Source organism: Amborella trichopoda, chromosome 13, assembly GCF_054954075.1.
Source record: "Amborella trichopoda isolate Santa Cruz 75 chromosome 13, AtrichopodaSantaCruz75HAP2 v2.0, whole genome shotgun sequence".
Classification (NCBI taxonomy): domain Eukaryota; kingdom Viridiplantae; phylum Streptophyta; class Magnoliopsida; order Amborellales; family Amborellaceae; genus Amborella; species Amborella trichopoda.
Window position 1 is genome coordinate 16,811,614 of NC_142348.1, and position 20,599 is coordinate 16,832,212.

General features: G+C 35.9%; 1 protein-coding gene across 5 annotated transcripts in view; it reads right to left on the reverse strand.

The window, feature by feature from the left end:
* The window catches only part of LOC18433899 (UNC-50 family protein), a 46,086-nt gene extending 37,108 nt beyond the window's left edge, over positions 1-8,978 (reverse strand). For all 5 annotated transcript variants that reach the window (XM_020667066.2, XM_006843977.4, XM_088855265.1 and 2 more), the window contains exons 1-3: positions 8,680-8,978; positions 1,524-1,591; positions 1,192-1,217 (exon numbers count right to left, since the gene is read on the reverse strand). In XM_020667066.2, the coding sequence (XP_020522725.1) occupies positions 1,192-1,217; positions 1,524-1,591; positions 8,680-8,766 (181 nt within the window). In that variant the 5' untranslated portion in view covers positions 8,767-8,978. The remainder of the gene's footprint in view (positions 1-1,191; positions 1,218-1,523; positions 1,592-8,679) is intronic.
* Between the last annotated feature and the right edge of the window lie 11,621 nt (positions 8,979-20,599).

Here is a 20,599-nt window from a genome sequence, read left to right on the forward strand (position 1 = left end):
ACGCTGATTTGCTCTTTTGAAAGGTTAAGCCATTTCACAAACTAAGATGCCGGGATATCCAAACTACGTTCTAGAAAAGGATTATTTAGCGGAAAAGAAAACATAATGTAATCTGAAACTTACCACAATGGAAGGACCTTCCAATGTCCTCTAGGTCCTGTGACAAGCAGTTTGGCATCCATAATGTCTTGAATAGATGTCTTCTTAGAACAAATAAACATATGAATTGATTCTCAAACTGTCAAGGGAATGATGGTATCTAAACTATTAATACCAGCAACATCAGGGGAGAAGCAGATGGCAAACATCTTTTCTCTGTCTCGCCTAAACATTGATATGTTTTTTATTAGCAATATATGGATTAATGATCATCACTCTCCAGCTAAAGCACCGAAAATGCAGTGGAGTTTGAAATGTTGGCTCCCATATTATTCTACAAAAATTCATTTTTGCCCCACATTACAAATGTCTTTCTGAACATAACAACAATGTAGAGGCTTCTCCATCTAATGCCCAGAGTTTTGATTCATAAAATCTAACTTTTTATGGGTAAATCACAAAATATATAACTGTCTCAGATAGTTCACATGCCCATGAGAATGGAAAAGAGGAGAGAGGGGATAGTTTGAGAATCAAACAGTGAATGCTTGTGTATGCTAAACTAATCATTGGCGAAAAAAAGGAGAGGGTCACTTTTGCAAATTGCATCTCGCAATATGGATAACGTGTAAATTGTATAAGATGGATCGGGAAATTATTCAATAGGGACTAAAAGTTTGACAGAAATAAGGAATGTAATGAAACATATAACAAAAGGTTCTGAAGAAACAAGAAAAGATTAAGCAGTTAGTCCCCGTTAAAAAATAACTGGTATTAGAATCAAACAACTAATTAAATATAGGAAAAGTATATAATGAGACCATTTACTTTTGGTACAAGGTGGTCACAATTGATCTTGACCATTGGATATGGAATTGGGTGGCTGCATTTATTCCATGGACCAAGCTCAAAGTTCAAAAGAAATTTTTTTGAACTTTGTGCCATATCCAAGCAATCAGATTTCACATCAGAAGGTTATGAGTAATTGTGATCTCCTTGTACCAAAGATAAATGGTCTCATTGTATACAAATCCTTAAATATAAAAGTGAATTAATTTCAAGTGTTGATCAAATAAAATCATTTCGACTTACGTTTATGATATTTTGTGTGTTGATAGCTGTTTCCATTGATTTGATCCCACATGCAAGAACAAAGAGCAGTAGATTACAATCTGAAAATCAAACACAAGAAGCCAAAAGCAAATTTTTGTATCCTAGAACCACAACAATATCAAAAGATCACGTTGAGAATCATGCCAATTCACCTCATTAGTCATTTAAGGACCAAGAACCAGTCGAAATAAACAACAAGGTAAGAAATGCTGACATCTACCTTGAATAGGCAGCAAATGATTATGTGCATACGTCAAGAACTCAATATATTGGCCAAGAGGGAATAACAGGAATAAGGTAATGATACATACACAACTTTTGGTGAGGTGCATAGATGAAGCATTTGCCAGAATGTATACTCAATGTCCATTTGTTGCCACTAAGAAGACAAACAAAGCAATCAGAATTTTAAAAACCAAAAAAAATCCAAATATTAAAACGAAAAAGATAATACAAAGCATCAAAAAATGAAACTGCATAATACTATTTAGAGAAAATTTATATGCTATAAGCTCGTATAAGATATATTTTCAGCATAAAATTAATCCTATGCGTCATATGACAAGACCCATGCACTCGATGAAGCTTTAAACCTCGAACTGATAGCATGTAGCACAAATTCGATTAGACTGATACCATCAGGATATCCATCCAGATTAAGCTCAACAAACATTATCCATTCAGATCCCAAAGTTACCAACAATAAGTATGAGGATTCATGGTGCCAAGTTAGCAATCTAAGGAAGGAGGACAGGCTTGCAATGCAGAAGAATAGATTCTTTTTTTATTCTTTCCCAAATTCACCCAGGTGTACCCTCAACATTCTACTGATAAACATGATCGAATAATAAAGCTACAATGTATGGATCAAATCTAGCAGTATGAAAGATTTACCCAATGAAATGAGAAATTCAGTGAGGTGCTATTCCAAAACCTAGACATTACTTTTGCACATGCTACTAATTTGAATATTTTATTGTACATTTCATTATTTGACTTGCATTTGTGCACCTAAAAATTCATAAATCTGTGCATGTAGGCAGCTATAGTGGAAAAGCATGAAGACTATACACCTGTTTAGCATATAAGGCATGGATTTTTTCAAAGAGGGGAATTATTTAAGTTTTGAAATACTCGAGGGGGATTATCTGAGATGGATTGGAGCGGACCATTGAAGAATAAGGAAGAGAAAGTGGGGGGATGCCAGCTCGTAGCGGGTGGCAAGGATGAGAAGGGCATGCTGGTGACGACAATAATTATGACAACGGCAACTAAACACACAAGAAGAGGTTGATTATTAAATTATTGTTTTAAGATATCGCCAAATTCCAAGAAGGAACCGTGATTGTTAAGCATCTGTAATAGTTGTGCCAGACAATGGATTTGGATCCTAAGCTATAGTGGTATCACATGTGTCATGAATGCTCATCAAATTTGGTAATGTCATTTTCTTTTCTATAAGAATCGCATAATTTTGATGGTTATAACTTTTTTTAACTTGCAAATGAAAATGATGGAATCCTTAACATCATGGTTTGAACGTTTATCTATCGAAAGAGAAAAATTTGTGTTGTTTGATATAGGAAATTTGATTTGCAAGAGTCTTTAAGTCCAGCATATCATTGCTACGACTTTTTTTAAAAGTGGTTTACTTTAATTAATAAAAAGGAGAAATTACAGAACCACAAGGTGTCGTAACAATGGCAGCCCACAATCAAGGTGTGGTAAAAATTTGCAAGTCTTTAAGTCCAGCATATTTTCTCTTTAAAATATTTTATTTTATTCTTTATTCTTTATTCTTTCTTCTCTCTTCTCTCTTCTCTCTTCTCTTCTCTCTTCTCTCTTCTCTCTTCTCTTCTCTCTTCTCTCTTCTCTCTTCTCTTTTTTCAAATTTTTTTTTTCTTTTTTCTCTTTTCTTTTTTTTCTCTTTTTTTCTTTCTTTCTCTTTTTTTCATTTCTTTTTTTTTTGTTTGGTGGGGGGGGGGGAGGAGGGGAGGGGAGGGGAGGGGGGGGCTTCCCAAGAGAAGAGAGGGAGGAGGGGGAAGAGACACAAGGGAGCAAGAAGAGATATAAAGGAAACATTGAATGGAAGAGAGAGGAGGGAACGAAGGTTTCCGAAGAGAGGGCTAGGTAGCGTACCTCTTGGTGAGAGCTCAAGAGTAAGGAGGGCGCTGCAAGATCTGTTTACAATGAGGGCTTGAACTTGTGGTATGTCCCCTTAGTGAAGCATATGGAGGTCACAAGCAGCAAGACTCTGTGGAAAGAATTCCAGTGAGGGCAATGTACTTCGAGCTCCTCCCTTAGAATGTGGGTGAAAGTCAGTGCCGGTAGATATTTACAAATAAGGGTGATGAGACCGAAAATAGACACCAATTGCCAAGGAGGTTGTACTAGATTAGCAGCCCATGATAAGACATTCCTTGAGTTGCATTCCAATTGAACTGCCGAAAAGTGGTCGTGGTAAAAACGAATTTTCTTGAGGCCTTCCAATAGAGCGAGAGCCTCTGCCGTGTTTGATCAAGTATACCAAGTGGCCTCGAGAAGAGGAGGAAAGTTCCATTAGAGTTTGCAAGGGAACCCCATAACCCGAGGGACCCGAGTTGCCGAAGCAAGCTCCGTTTGTATTAAGTTTAACTCCCAAAGGTGAGGGATGCCACAGACTCCTAATCGAGGTGGATGGAGTGGTCAGGGAGAGAAGGCTATACCAACAGTGATGAAGTTGTGAAATGGGAATGTGGGCGAAAGCTGAGGCTGCTAGCCCAAAAGGATACAAGAGAGATTACAGAGTCCAAAAAAGAGGGTAAAAGTCTGGCCATTCCTCAAAAAATTCTAGCATTTCTTACTAACCAAACTGACCATAAAAGGGTTGTGATAGCAATGTGCCACAGTTTTCTACCGTTCTTAGGGAATGGTGGGGACAAGAAAACTAAGAATAAGTTGGTTGTAGATTGAGGGGGAGCCCATTGGATGCCGAAGAGATTTAAGAAGGATGACCACATGGAAAAGGAGAAGGGGCAGTGTATGAAGAGGTGAGGAATGACTCTTCTTCCTGATGACAAAGAATGCAACGGTTATATAGGGAGATACCTCATCTCTGAAGTTGGTCAAGGGTTAACACTTTGCCCTGAAGCAAAATCCAAAGGATATGAGGGATAGGGAAGGGCCACACTTTATTAAGGACGTGGAAGGGTTAAGGTTAGGAAGGAGTAATAAAAGGAAGCTACCGTGAAGCGGCCCGAGGGGTTGGGAGACCACACTAGAGAGTCTTGTATGGCAAGATGAGAGAATATGGGGGATAAGAGTTAAAAAAGGCAACTCAGAGAGGATATTTCGGTGTCATTGAGGTTCCTTCTAAGATTGGGGTCCAAGACAAGGATTGGTTGGAGCTATGCACATAGTAAGCTTTCTCGGTCGGCAGCTAAGAGGAAGAAGGTAGGGTAAAGAAGGTCAAGGGTTTGAGTGCCAACCCAGAGGTCTTTCCAAAATCTGATTTTTTGGCCATTTCCTTACTTAAACCTGGTTGATGCCTTGAAGGCACGTTTGGCAGAGATGGACTTCCAAGCCTCAGAGGCTCTAAAGAAGGGGGTCCGAGGCAACCAACCGTTCCTCAAGACCACATATGGCTCTGATTATGTCCATCCAGAGAAGGGGGTGGGGGGGGGGGGGTTGAATCTCCACCACCATTTCCCCCAAAAGGGGTGCATTCATGGTCTAAGTCTTTTAAACCCTAAGCCACCATACGTCTTAGAGGTATAACACTTATCCCAGGAGAGTAGATGGAATTTATAATCCTCTGTGGTTCCACTCCAAAGAAAACTCCTCATTAGTTTCTCAAGATGAAGAGCCACCGAGGAAGGGATTTGGAAAACGGAAATTTGGCAGATGGGAGTGTTGGCAAGGGTGGATTTGATGAGAGTAATTCTACCCCCCCCAAGGAGAGAAATCTGCCCTTCCAGTTGGCAAATTTCCAAGTGAATTTTCTAAGAGATTATCCCAAAGCTGCTTTCTGGGTTTACCAAAGCAGAGAGGGAGCCCCAAAAATGTTGAAGGGAGAGAATTTGTTCCAAAACCAAGGTGTTGGTCAAGTGAGGGCGTTTCAGCTTCAGGAAGCCTCACACCCATCAAACTTGTTTTCGACATATTAACTTTCATCCCAGAAGTGACTTCGAAACACCTAAGGAACAACCAAAGGTTATCCAATTGAGCAGGACCTGCATCACAGAAGATCAGTGTATCATCAGCATGGAGGACATGAGAAACAACAGGACCACTGGAGGAGGTCTGAAAACTGCAGAGGATGCCCCTATCGTAAAGTCTACAGAGAGATTTCTTCTCCCTAATAATGGTAAAAAGAAAGGGAGAAAGCGGGTGCCCATGCCTTAGACCTCCAGAGGCAAGGAAGAAGCCTCTAGGGGAACCATTGATGAGGATGGAAAAATGAGTGTTGGAGATGTAGGCCAAGATCAAGGATCTCCACCTAAACTCAAAGCCCATGCACAACTGTAATTCATCAAGTAGGTTCCAATCGACTCTATCATAAGCCTTTTCCCATTGAAGCTTAAAGACGAGTCCCGGAACCCCTGAGATGAAGCTAGAGTGAATAGCTTCATGGGCAGAAAAGGCCCCATCTAGAATTTGCCTATTAGCAACAAAAGCGGATTGAGAGGGGGAAATGATAGAATGGAGGACAGCTTGAAGATGGTTAACTAAGACTTTGGCAAGAATTTTGTAAGAAGAGTTGAGGAGGCTGATAGGGCGAAAGTCTCTCAACTTTTCTGTCCCTTCTATCTTGGGTATTAAAGCAATGAAAGTACAGTTGAGGGCGGTATTGACACGACTCCTCTGAAAAAATTCATTAAAAAATGTTAGAAGGTCTGGTGTTAAAGTATCCCAGAATTCTTGAAAAATGGCAATGGAAAAACTGGGTGATTTGTCCCTACCAAGGTCAATGACAGTCCTATGAATTTCTTCTATTGAAATTGGTCTTTCCAACCAAGCCGCATCATTAACGAATAGGGAGGAAAAAGCGAGATCACCCAAGGAAGGTCTAGGCCTAGTGGGACCAAGAAGAGTCTTTTAAAAAATCTGATAATGATCCTATTAACCTATACAGGGTGAGAGAAGGAATAATCTCCCACATAGATTTGGGTAATTGCATTGCCTTTTCTTCTAGCATTAGCAGTTTTCTATAAGAAAGCAGTATTTCTATCTCCCTCCATCAGCCATTTGATTCTAGACCTTTGATACCAAAAGGTCTCATCTTTTTTAGGTATTGCAGAAGGTTGTATTTAGTGGAGTATCGGTCTGCTAATTCTTGATTTGAAAGAGGTATGGATTCCTCCAGGGTGTCCAAGGAATGAATAAGAGTTTTGCATTACTGAATTTGATCCCTGGAGTTACCAGGGACATTACAATTTACTATTTGATGGAACCCTTCAAAAACTGTAATTTTTTGGATAGTCTAAAACCAGCCCATCCTTCAACCGAGAAGGAAGTCCAGCTCCTTCTAAAGAATTGAGGGAAAGAAGGTTCATCCAACCAAAATAGTTCAAATCTAAAGGCCTTGTTCACTTACGGAATGGGGTTGGTTTCCAAGAGAATGGTGTGATCAGAGGTTATTTTAGGGAGGACAAAGGGGCGAGTACCAGGAAAACTAGAATCCCAAGAGTTTGATAACAAAAACCTATCAATTTTGGTCAATGACATGAAAAGTAGCATAATGAGACCAAGTTAAAGGAAGCTCCTAAGAGAGGAATATCTAGAAGGGGCACACTATAAATGAAGTCAGAGAAGGCTCTCATCGATGCGGTGATGCGGCCGCTCAAACTCCTCTCATGAATCCATCTAACCACATTAAAGTCAACCCCTAGACTTCACACTAATTAGGGACACTTGGGGAAGCCAAGGGACTTCAGCAAAGGGTTTTTTCAACAAGAGCTCTGGCGAAAGCGACTAGCGAGCATAAGGCAATTGGGGCAATAGACCAGGGAAACATTGAAGGTAAAATTGTTTGAGATTCTACGAAAAAAGATGTTGATGGAAAGTCTTGTATAGAAGAAGAGACAGCCTGTAGAATAGTTGGATTCCACAGGACCCAAATACCCCCGAGGCCCCAAGGGTGTCTTTAGCTACCTAGCTGCAAGGCCTCCTTCCCCAAGTGTCCCTAATTAGTGTCAAGTCTGGGGCTGGGCGTTTAGTTTCAAAAAGAGCTAAAATCTCTGCATAATGAAGAGGAAACTAGGGAACGGACTGCACTACGCTTGGTATGACTACCAAGAACCCTAATGTTCCAACAGAGAATCTACATTTAGGAGACTTGGGGAGTAGGGAAATCTTCATCCAAGACCTACTCTTCTTTGGGCTTAAGGTTAAAGAAGTGAGGAGAGGGGTTTCTCTAGAGGATGATGAGGTAGCATCGTAATTAACAAAAGAATGCAAATTTGCTAATTCCCTAAAGCCTTTGGGATGTTTCAGAGAGGCACTAACCTGGGTTGCACTAGCTTCTTGTCTAAGCGAGTCGGCTATGTCTACATGTTACCATCAAAAAGCATTCCCATGGTCAGAATCATGCTTACCATATAGGGCTCACCTCTGTTTATCCTATTAAGGGAGGTATTAAAGGGGAAGCCTACCTTTTGAGGTTTTGAGGAATGGGAGGCACTAAGAGCCAGTTTCATTTCCTGTGGCAGCGAAACAAGGCTGTCCAGATCCGAGTGTTGAAAAACCCGAGCCAACAGGATTTGGAAGGGGAACTGCAAAAGATTTCAACGGTATGGAAGTAGTAGGAGAGGTCTCTGGGAATACAAAAAGTGGGAGCGGGATGGAATGTGAAGCTGAGGGGGAGGCAGGGAAACCAGAAAAATGCAAGTAGGAGGGGGAATGTACCGATTGAACCAAGGGAGGGGGGGGGGGGGGGGGGGGTGCAAGGAAGGGAGTGAAGGGGGCAAGAGTTGCCCTTACGTTTCCACCATCACCTCAAACAAGGTACTCAGCGTGATTCCAGAAGTGTACGGTTATTCCTAAATCTAATTTCTCACTACCTTAATTGAATCGAATTCCAATACTTCTACTCATCCAATAATTGTATAAAGGACGCTCCTTCACCTCTATAAACTAATACTACATCGTAGAATGCCCTCTCAGAATGCTTCAGAGATCGTTGCACTAGATGATTATGTAAGGGAACTTCCTATCCAACAGTTGGTATAGGCAAAAACGAAGGCATACACTCAATTCAATAAACATTTTCCAGAATAAATGAGCCAGTAAAGTGCATACGTTAACAGTAACAAGTAGTTTCAAAAAGCCAAAAAACATCTAGAAACAGAGAACACTGGATCGAGATGATTACAGTGACTTCCCAAAATTTGAACTGTCATGGGCATTTCCCAATAGAAAGATGATAATCGAATTACACACATTTAACATTGATCACAAAAAAAGATCAGAATGACGCTAAAAATAAACCTTGATAACTCTGCGGAGATAATGAGGGAAAATGGAATTGGCGCGCATTGTGGAGGGGGGTCGCCCCCTTGAGGCCGTGGGCAGCATGCTTCCTTGCTTTCCCCTTTATGTTGCTTAAAATTTGAAGAATCTTCAGAAATGGAGGAGGCTTCTTCTTTAACAGAAAAACTTAGAGACGATGGAGTATTTCCTGTGAATAGCTGAAGATCACCAATGAAGCACCAGTTTCATCAACTTTGTTTTGATTTTCTCTCTCTCTGCAAAAAGGAAACCGGAATTCACCAATACGTCTGGCACCAGGCATGAAATTGGAAGACCCTTTTATTGAAAGTCTAGAGAGAGAGACTGAATGGAATTTTCTTATTTTTGCGTATTCGTGTGTATGGGAATACACAGAAAGACCGGGGCACGCCAAACGCGAGGGATTTCGACTTGGTAGCGGCACAATGGTAGTAAGCATGGCCACAACCACGTTTCAAGAACGGGACCGATACTCGGATCGGCGACCTCAAAATAATGAATAGATTTGGACTCCGGATAAACAAAAATCAGAATTAAAAAATTAAAAAAAAAATCATAAAAATTGTTTAAAAATCTAATTTTTTTGGTATCAAAATAAATAATGGTGTTGTACTACAATTTTTAATTCTTTAATTAAAAATATATAAATACTGAGAGTGTGCCTTATGTCCGAGTGCATGAATTCAAAATATTTATTTAAGTATTGGAAAAAAAAAAAGAATTAAGGTATTATTTTTCAAAGCATTCTTTGAGCAATTAATTGTGAGGCTTTTTAGGAAAAAATCATATGAGATTTCTATGTTTAACATGTTACATGTGGTTAACAATTAACTGTTGGGCTTTTCATTTCGTGGTATTAATTGTCATTTTTGTGTGGACCTTCTATCTTTCTCATATTGATGCAAGGAAAAATAATAACAGAATAATAAAAATAAAAAAATAGATTAAGCGAATATAACCTATCTAGGTCTGCAAGGGAGTCAACAACAAAAATCTTTTCATGAGGCCCAAATTTTTTACTTAATTTCAATTTCTTCTTTTACAATGCGGAACTTCTTCCCTTTAAATACACTAAACCGAATATAAATAAATAAAACAACCCACAAAAAAAAATATCTTATATCTCTAAAAGTTACATACCACTTTTCCTTATCTCTCTCTAACTTCCATATAATCTCTTTTCTATCTCTCATATGTTATCTCCATCTCCATTTATCTCTGTAAATTTCAGTTATCTTATCCTTCTAAAAAAATAATAAAATATAATTTCTACTTATCTCAAAAGATAAATTATTTCCTAAACCAAAAAATAAGCATTCATAGGTGACAACTCATGTCATTAATAAAACTCATCTGCAAAAATCCTCTCACCTAATTTATTCCAATGCAATTCTTACTCTCTAGAAAAATAAACAAATAATAATAATAGCAAAAAAATTTTGAACTTTCCAAACCTCTTTCTGCATCATTCTTTCTGGATTGGGAGAAACTCGACCTTGAGCTTATCGAACTCAAATCTTTTAAAGGTGTTCTCAAAAGTTGGTGATGAAGTCCCACAATGTGTCTCGGTACTTTTTCTTCAATAAACTAATTCCTAAAATAATTTGTGCTCGTCTTTAAGTAGAACATTAGGATCTCAAACTCAATTGTGATTTCTTTATCAAGTTTTTCATAAAACTTGTGAAGATCAATTTGAATACCAAAATCATATGCATGCTCCTCAAATCCAATTTCTTGTATCACAATTTGATTGTTGCATTCATAATTGACACCTTAAGTAGGTTGTGAGACTTGATTTATCTTTACAACAAAATATGGAGTCTGACTTTCATGATTGTCAACACCATCTCAAACTTACAATGGCGTCCTCCAACTATTGTAACCGTTGATTCATTTCACGAAATTTGATTCAAACATCCACCATGACTTTGCTCAAATTTTCTATAATTTGTCCCAGCCAATCATCCATAGCAAGATTAACTTTCGATGATAGTGCAATGGTTGAATTTTACTTGCTATGATACCAACTAATACAAAGAGAAATAATAATGAACTAGTAAAAATAAAAAGATAAAAAGGTTGACAAAATATAACATCTCTCTAGATTATCAAGGGAGTCTACCCCAAAAAATCGTTTCACAATACCCAAATTCTTTAATCAATTCCAATCTCTTTTTTTATAGTGAGGGACTTCTTCCCTTTAAATACACATAGACGAAAATAAATAAATGAATGAAACAACCCACAAAAAATAAACTTTCTTTTATCTCTCTAAAAGTCACATATCACTTTCTCTTATCTCTTTCTAACTTTTATGTAATATATTGTTTATCTCTCTCACACATTATCTCTATCTCCATCTATCTCTCTAAATCTCATGTTATCTTCTCTTTCTAAAAAAAATAACAGATAATTATCTTGAAAGATAATTTCTACTTAATTTTAAAAGATAAACTATTTTCTAAAACCAAAAAATAGGCTTTCGTGGGTGACAACTCAAGCCACTTCTAAACTCACTCATAAAAATCCTCTTACCCAACTTCTCACTCATAAAAATCCTCTTACCCAACTTCTCCTAGCGCAATACTTATTCCTAAGAAAAATAAGCAAAAATTAATAATGGCACTAAAATTTGAATTTTTGAAATCTCTTTCTGTACCATTCTCCTCGAGTTGGGAGAAGCTCGACCTCGAGTTTATCGAACTCGAATATTTTAGAGGCCTTTTCAAAAGTCGGTGATGAAGTCCCACTATGTGCTCAACACTTTTTCTTCAATAAATTGATTCACAAAATACTTTTTGCTCATTTTTAAGTATAACACTGAGATTTTGAGCTCAATTGTGATTTTTTTTTCAAGTTCTTCATAAAATTTGAGAAGGTCGAACTGAATACCAAGATCATTTGGATGCTCATCAAATCGCACTTCTTGTGTTACAATTTGATCGTTGCATTCAGGATTGGCACCTTGAGTTGGTCATGGGATTTGTTATCTCTATCTCCATCTATCTATCTAAATCTCACGTTATCTTCTCTTTATAAAAGATAATTTGTACATAGCTTAAAAGATAAACTATTTCCTAAACCAAAAGATTGGCATTCTTGGGTGACGACTCAAGCCCCTACTAAAACGCATGCAAAAAAATCGTCCCAATTAACTTATCCCAGTGCAATTTCTATTCTTAAAAAAGATAAACAAAATATAATAATAGCACTAAAATTTCGAATTTTTTGAATTTCTTTATGCATCACATACACAAGCAAAAAACACAGAAGATATTTTTCAAACGTACATATACACATACAAATATACAAAGATATACACATACAATCTACAAATACATTGGACCTTTGCCTCTCTAACCATACAAATTTTTGAATTTGGACTGGTTTTTCAAATGGCTGATGTGGGTCACCGATCTGCTTACTTAAGAAAAACCCAATAATTTTTTAAATTTCATTGTTTCCGTGCATATGAGGTGTTGTGTCATCATAGTTCTCACCCAATATCCAAAAAAATTTCAAAATCTCCTCTATAGGTAAAACAAAAAAAACTAACATGTCCCTCTCCCTCCCTCCCTCCCTCCCTCCCTCCCTCCCTCAAAAAAAATATCTCTCTCTCTCAAAAAACATCTCTCTCTCTCTAACAAATGTCTATCTCTAAAAAAAGCACTATCTCAAAATAAATAATACACTCTCTCTATATAACAAACACCACTCTATCTCTCTAAATAAATAGCACTCTCACTCTAAAAATAAATAGATCTCTCTCTCTCTCCAATAAATTTCCTATATTTATGAGTTGTGTGTTTCGTTGCTCGTATGGGGCAAAAGGGAAACAAAGTCCCACATCGGGGCAGATAACAAAGTGAATTGGAATGTAAAAAGGGTTACGAGGGAGAGTTGTGTGAGGTGCGTGCGGGTGGAGCAAGGCGCAAGCATATTGGTGGCGCCGTTGGTGGCACCGCCGCATGTTAGTACTACAAACAAGTATTGGCTAGTATTGGTTAATTTAAAAAAATTTCATAATGCAAATTAAAAAATCTGGAGAAAAACAATCAATAAGTATTGGTAGGCTACCACCTCTCTTTCTAATTTAATAGAATTTAAGATCCCGATATATTATGGGTTCAGATCACCCATGATGATTTTTTATCCAGATCGCGTGATTTCGATCTAGATTAGTGTTTAAAAGGTCGAGCGATTTCGATCTAGACTAGTGATTTTTAAACCCTGGTAAGAACCAATGTTTTAAAAAATAGATTGGTGACATGGATCATCCCTCCAGACTTTTTTATTTGATTCGAATGATCAGTGATACAAAAATTTTTCTAAAAAAAAGGTATATGAAAAATTGTGTAGTTGGTTCATGCAAAAACGAGCCATTTCAATGATTAAAATTTTAAGAATTTAAAACAAATGTGAAGTTGTGATGCAAATAAAAAATCAATGATTTTTTTTTTTTTCAATTTTTATATATTCTTTATTTTAGATTTGGTATTATTTAGGATTATTTTTTCATTTTTGTTGTAGAGATTTGAGGGGTATGAACGATATTTATTTTAAAATTTTAGGTGTTGTCTTTTAGGTTGTGAGAAATAGGAAATATTATCTTAGATAATATGTTCTAATCAATGTCTACTTATTAAAGAAAAAAATACCAAGACGAATGGTGAGACTACATCACCAACTTTTGATAAGGCCTTTAAAAGATTTAAGTTTATAAGCTCGAGGTCGAGCTTCTCCCAATCTGGGGAGAATGATGCAAAAAAAAAAAATCAAGGTTTTTTGATTTTGTATTTTTATATGCTCTGGATTTTAGATTTGGTATTATTTAGGGCTATTTTTGTATTTTTGTTGTAGAGATTTGAGGGGTATAAAAGATATATATTTTAGAATTTTAAGGGTTATCTTTTAAATAGAGAGAAAATAGGAAGGACAATCTTAGATGATATGTTCTAATCTTTAGAAAATCAATCTTTTAGTTAGAAAGTCATAAACTTTTAATAAACATGTAGTTAGGAAGGTTATATTTTTTAGGAAATAAAGGACTTTTAGAATGAGAGATAAATATGTTTTTTTTATTTATTTTATCATTTCAACTGTATTTAAAAAGGAAAGCTCCATTTATGTAAACAACTGAGATATTGGAATTGAGTAAAATTGATATTGTGAAAAAATCTTTTTGGAGTAGATTCTCTTGGAGACCTTGAAAGAAGGTATATTTTATCAAACGTTTATTTTATTTTTATTTTTTGGTTTGCTATCATTTTTCCCTGCATCAAGCAAGTTCATATTGGTTCTCTGTCAGAAACAATTATATCAAATGTTTGCTACAAACCGAACGGAACTGATTTTTTATGGAGGAACTGACCAATTTCCAATATTTTATAGGATCCAGAACGGACTGATCAATTCTGGATCCAAATCTATAGGATCCAATCCAAATCGATAGGTTCTAATAAATTAATAGGTATAAAGGCATCATAAAAACAAATTAAAACGTGGTATTACAAAATAGAGAAAATTATATCTGCACTATTTTTTTTGTCGTTATTACATATGTTCCAAAATATGCAATATTTACTCAGAGATCCTACCGTCAATTTTTTTATTTTTACCAACTTTGCCTCCGGACAACATTGAACTGCATAATTAATTTTCCTTCTTTTCTTTTTGTATACTTATAGGACGGTATGAGGTGCAAAACATTGGACCACCCAATTTGTAGGGTGGTCCAATGTTTAAACCACCAAACTGTCCTACACGTCTTGAGGTGCACCGAACACAAGCTGTCAGATGTTTAAAACATCGGATCGCATGCTTGTTTAAGAAAACAAGAACAAAACGCAGTCCAATGTTCTAAACATTGGACTGGTTTTGAAAGTTTTTTTTTTTTTTCTTTGCGTTGCACTTAAATGGCTCACCACTTGACGAAATACTATTTTTCATGCAGTTCGATATTAGAAACATCATACTGCTGAGGTACATAATTTTCGAGCGATCTGATATTGCTTGTATCAAACCATTTTATGATAGGTGTATGGGCAGTTGGCGAGATGTTTTAGACATTGGATTGTTGTTTTAAATCACAACATTCAAACAAATTATTAGTCCCCGTTCCAGCTACGGCTTTCTCCATTCTTTCCCTCCCCCTTCTCTCTCTCTACTCACTCTACGATCTCTCTCGCTATCTCTCTTTCTACTCGTAATAGAATCCCCCCTATCTCTTTTTCTACTCGTAATAGAATCCCCCTTATCTCTCTTTCTACTCGTAAACCCCCTACCCCCCCCTCACGACCCAAACAAAAAGAAAAAAAATCTCTAGGAGCTTTCATTTTTCCTTTGTCCCTTCATTTCTCCTTTCTTCTAAGGTTTTGGTTTCTATTATTTCATTATACACGGATTAGGATCAGGGTTTTACGATACACACTGAAGTCTAGAGAACTAAAGCTCTGAGATACGCAAATGATTTTCAATTTTATGTGTCAATTTCTATCAGTTAGGCAAAAGTAGAGTTGGAAGGGTTTCCTATTTGTGTTTACTCAATCTTTTTATTCAATTTATAGTATTTATATTCATTTACTTGTAGAGTACATTAATATAAGTAACTACAATTTCCTATATTTCATTTTATTCTTAGTATTTGGAAGCATATTTTATATTTTATCAAACAAATTGAATAAATATCTTGATGTTTCTTTTATAATCTGACAATTGGGTTACTACAAATTTATAGATTTCATTATGCTTCTGTTATTTGGATTCATATTTTATGTTTTGTCAAAGTAATTAAATCAATTTCTCGATGTTTCTTGAATACTATGATAATTGGGTGCTCTATATAGCAATTTATTCTAATTTTTAATCATTATCAGTGGCTCCTTAATTCTAAAGTGAGATATCCATCATGCTTTGTTCGTCATCATCTATAATTTTTTATCTTTTTTTTTTTTTTCAATTTATTCTTTCCATTAAGAGAAAATTGATTCAATTGAATGCCTCAATTTACCGATTTAGTTTACCTATTTTAAATATATGTATAATTGTGTACTAGTGCACTTGATTCATTTTTTTTACCCCTTGGTGAATTAGGTGACATTTTTTTCTCATGTCACGACGTCATGTAAGTATTTATTTTATTTTGATTCATAATAATCATATTACATTCTCTAGCACATTTTCGGGCAACCAGTCAAACATGGTTTAATTTTCCTAGCAGCCCACTGGCTTTGTCATACTGCCAGTGAACCCTTCATATTGGTCATATAATTCCCTCAACCCAAAATACTTTTGGGAGTAACTCTATAGCAACACACTTTCCATGTGTACCCCTCTCCAACACATATTGCAACTAAATGCTCTTTATCGTTCTTTTGATACTTCATGACAAAATTTTTGGTGTATAGAATAATCTACCAAATGATCATGGAGTCACCTGATGTTCTAAAATTCCTATCCCACATGCAGGTGAACTTGAAAGTGGACAAAATTGCATGGACTTCCCAATAGATACAGGTCATCGATATCAGGTCAGATATTTATCTCACTCATGGAATCTGGATTACATGGATGCACCTCATTTTGGATGATGGGTCATACACTGGTTCAATGAGACAACTAGGAAGGGACGTTCAAGGGATTCAATAAGTATAAGATACAGAGAGTAAAGTACAATGATAGTCAAACAGATCATAATTAACTTGGATTAGATGATGGATTTTTGCTAGCTACATTTGATTGTTGTTCCATGTTCATTGGTTTGGATGATTGATTCGCAATACATACGTGAACATTGGAAGCCACTAATAGTATATGTGTCACATTTTCGCATTCGTGTAGTTATACTAAATCATCCTTTTTTTTTTATACACAATCATCATATTGCTTAGGTCACAATGCACGATAGACCCTATATGTGCCTTTAATTGCTCCAATGAGTGACTTGAAAGAAAGACCTATATGAGCTTTTACTGGAGAATACAAATTTTTTTTTTTTTTTTCACCCTTTTTTTTGGCAAAAGATCACTTACATATGGTCTTTATTATAATAAGATAAATTTCAAAATAAAATCAACATAACGATAAAACCAAGATATTAACAACTTGATGCTACTGAAACAACTATGCACTATGTTTGAGAATAAAAGATAAGATTGCAAGAAACAAAAGGAAAAGTGTCGGAGATTACCTCAACCGGGCTTATTACACCCCACATCGAGTGACCATTATTCGATGGCGCGGGATCAACGGTCTAACTTCAATCTCGAACCAGGACAGCAAATATCGGTCAAGCCATATCAATGTAACATGAACCCCTTTGATCACAAACTCAAACCCTAGGTGAATTCTCTTAGCAACCTAGTTTGAGAGAGATGGATTCTCTTTTTGCTAAACCCTAAAACCCTTAGCCATAAATCCATATTTGAGAGATAGGAGAGAAGAACTCCATAACCTAAACCCTTAGCTTCTTTCACAATGTGGGAGAGAGAAATCAAACATGAGATAGATAAACTTTCTTAAGAGAGAAATAAAAAGATAAGGTGTAGATATTTTTTGGTAGAGACAATCCTTTTTTATAGAGTTTGAATAAGATTAGGGTTTCTTAGGGTTTTCTTTGGCTTGCATCTTATTCTGAGCTTGAACATAGACCATCAATCAAGGGTGACTTGTGGGGTGAGAGATCTGAGTCATCCATTCTATAGATGGGTCATCAACATTATGGAAGGTGCATGAACCATTATCCCGTTTACCTAAACCATTTTCTCATCAATAGAAATTAAATGAATTAAATCTAATCAAAATATTGTGCATACCATAAAATAGCACAAGTCTACTAAATCTTTCTACAAAATCTTTCAAAGATATATCAAGTCAATATCTTCCAACCATATGGCCACATGCTATATCACCAAAAAATAGGAAAGATAATAAGGGTGGAGCGTGCCACCTAAGGGAGGCACTCATGGGACCCACCTTCTAAAAATATAGCGGGCCCATTTGCACAATGGACCCTCATGATATTTTTATATATTTAAAATTAATAAAAGGATTTTAGAATATTATTTGAATATTTAAACAATTGTAAAATCAATATCTTTAATTTTATAAATTCAAAAATTATAAATAAAATATCCAAGGGTTCATAAAAATTCAAATAATAATATTAAAATAATTTCCATCATAAAAAAAATACGATTAAATTAATTTGATGGGAAAAAGATCCATATGGTTTAGGAATCAACAATCATGGGGCACTCCACTTTCAATTGTGGATTACAGACCACACTTGCTTTATCAGACCGAACTAGTGTTTTTTATGACCCACAGTCCATGCAGGGGCTCATTAGCGGGTCACCAAAGTCCGGCTGATGAGCCAAGGGATCGCAATCCCAGTCTTTGGATTTCAAGTCCTCCCCTAGAGAAGAGTCAAAGTCATCTAGACCTGATGCGATCATAGCTCTTATGGTGCATAGGGGTATCTTTCGCACATGCATACGCTTCACTCTAAAAGGTGGATTTCTGGTTTTTCCGTACGATCTATCGATATGCATGTCATGTGATGGCACATGGATGAGGCTTTGGCCCCCGTCTCTTTAGGCTGCCATTACACACAAGGGTCACACAGTCCCTCAACTCACTCATCCGGGCATGTTCTCCGACCTCATCAAATGCTAACCCATTAGACCCTTCTCGATTTGTTTTTTATACCAAGGTAATATGGATTTTTTCCAACCGACTAGCCTAGATAGGCAAGCACAGTCCGGTATCTGCAAACATTGTTTGCTTACTATGGCCCACGAGAGACCACAGTCCCACTGAGTTCATGTTCTACTTTATCATTTCATTTTGCAAGCACTCATAAGGCCTTTGAAGGCTACATGAACCCAACATGACTTCTATGGTATATTGTAGCTTACACATTATGACTTTTATAGTAAATCCATCTGTCGTTTAGACTTAGCTTGAAGAACCACTGTAATGTCATAGTAGCCTCACTCCACATGTGGCCATTGTGATGACTCGAACGAGGACCTTGTAGAGTCACTGTGAAGTAGTCCCAGTCAACAACATATTAACATAAAAAATCAGAGAATAACCCTAAATTAATTGCATTTACAAGTATTGCACAAGAGTAAACATTGTCAACATCATAAAAATTTCTATTCCTGTGTTAAAAGAACATAAATATAGATGTCAACTTGGATTTTCTCCTCAAAAAGGGGTAAATCAATAAAAATGATTTGATTGAACAACTCAATGAAAACCATTGGGTATACAAGACACTGAGACCCAACTTTAGTGAAAATCCTCTAAAATTATGGACAAAAAGTCCTAGATATTATAGCTTAAAACTATCTGATTCAAACAGGATCATCAGAGTTAAACAAATAGTCTATCTCAAAAGAGACATAGACGAATTTGCAGTTCAAATTAAAGAATAGAAAAAGACCTAATTGAACCAACATCAAGTCCTCATTCTAGGCATGCTTTCATGGTAAGAAACCATAATGAAGAAAAAAGAAAAAAAGTCAGGATGGTAATCAACTATAAAAAGCATAATCAAAACATAGAATTTGATAGAAACTTTATACTAGGGAATGCTATCTTGATTCATCAAACCAAAGGAGCTCAATATTTTAGCAAGTTTGACTGTAAATCAGGTTTCTGGCAAATCATGTTAACAAAAAAATCTAGAAAACTTACAGATTTCAGTGCTCCATATAGCCATTATCAATGGAAAGTAATGCCCTTTGGCCTTTGCACGCACCACAAAATTTCCAAATATGGATATTTAAAAAAAATTTATGCAGTATATATTGATGATATTTTGATATTCTCAAATTTTTTTGAAGATCATCAAAACCATCTTCGAATAGTTTCTAAATTTTTTTAAGGGGGGTGCAGTAGGACTACAGGCACATGTTGTTGCTCTTGTATCGATTAGCCTATCGAGTTGGTGTGGTTTATACCCTAAAAAATTGAATTATCCCAAAACAAATAAATACTTTTTTTGTTTTGGTTATGAGAAAATATAATTATTTCATCTTCCCCGACTTTTATTCGAGAAACATTGAGGCTTTGTTGTAGGTTTTTTTTTGTCTTTTTGAATATTAGTTTATGAGTTTTCACCTTGAAATAAAGATTCTTCAATCAATTTGTATCCTATTGGTTTTATTATACCTTTTTGTTTTTTATCATCTTTTTCTAATTGATGTTTTAGTTTTTGATCAATCTGATTTGACTGATCGAAACTTAACCTTCTTCCAATAAACAAATTATCAAGGCTTAACCACCTATTAATAAGTCTTTGATCAATGAAATATATATTATTTTCTGATGCTTGGAAGGTTACTTGGTGTATTTCTTTTTTAGAAGATTTATTGGTAAAATTTTCTATCAGCCAATTGAAGGTATTTCTAGATCTCGCCAGTTTATTAACTTTTGCTGTATTTCAGTGTCCAAGTTGCGAGGTTCAAAAACTTCTACAAATCGATTATCTATCTCTTTCGTAGATGTTTTGGTTGTACTTGTGAGTTCATGGATTGCTTTCCATTCAATGGCTAGATCAAAGCTATCAAAATTAAAACTATGTAGAATTCAAGAATTTGAATCCTATTCAAAGAATACCATAAAATGGTATCAAATGTTGGATGAAGTCAAAACAAACTTCTGAAAATAAATTTTTTTTCATAAACTACCTTCACCATGGGATGAAATCTGTGAATCTACTTATGAGAAGTATGTCACTGATTTAGTCTCCAAAGATACCCTTGGCAATAGAATCAGATATGTTTTCAAAAACTATTGAAAACTATTGTCTAAAACTAAAAGTGGCTAAACAAGTTAAAAAGGGCTTTAACTTAAAAGAATGTAATCAAATCCTAAAAAAGAATTTAAA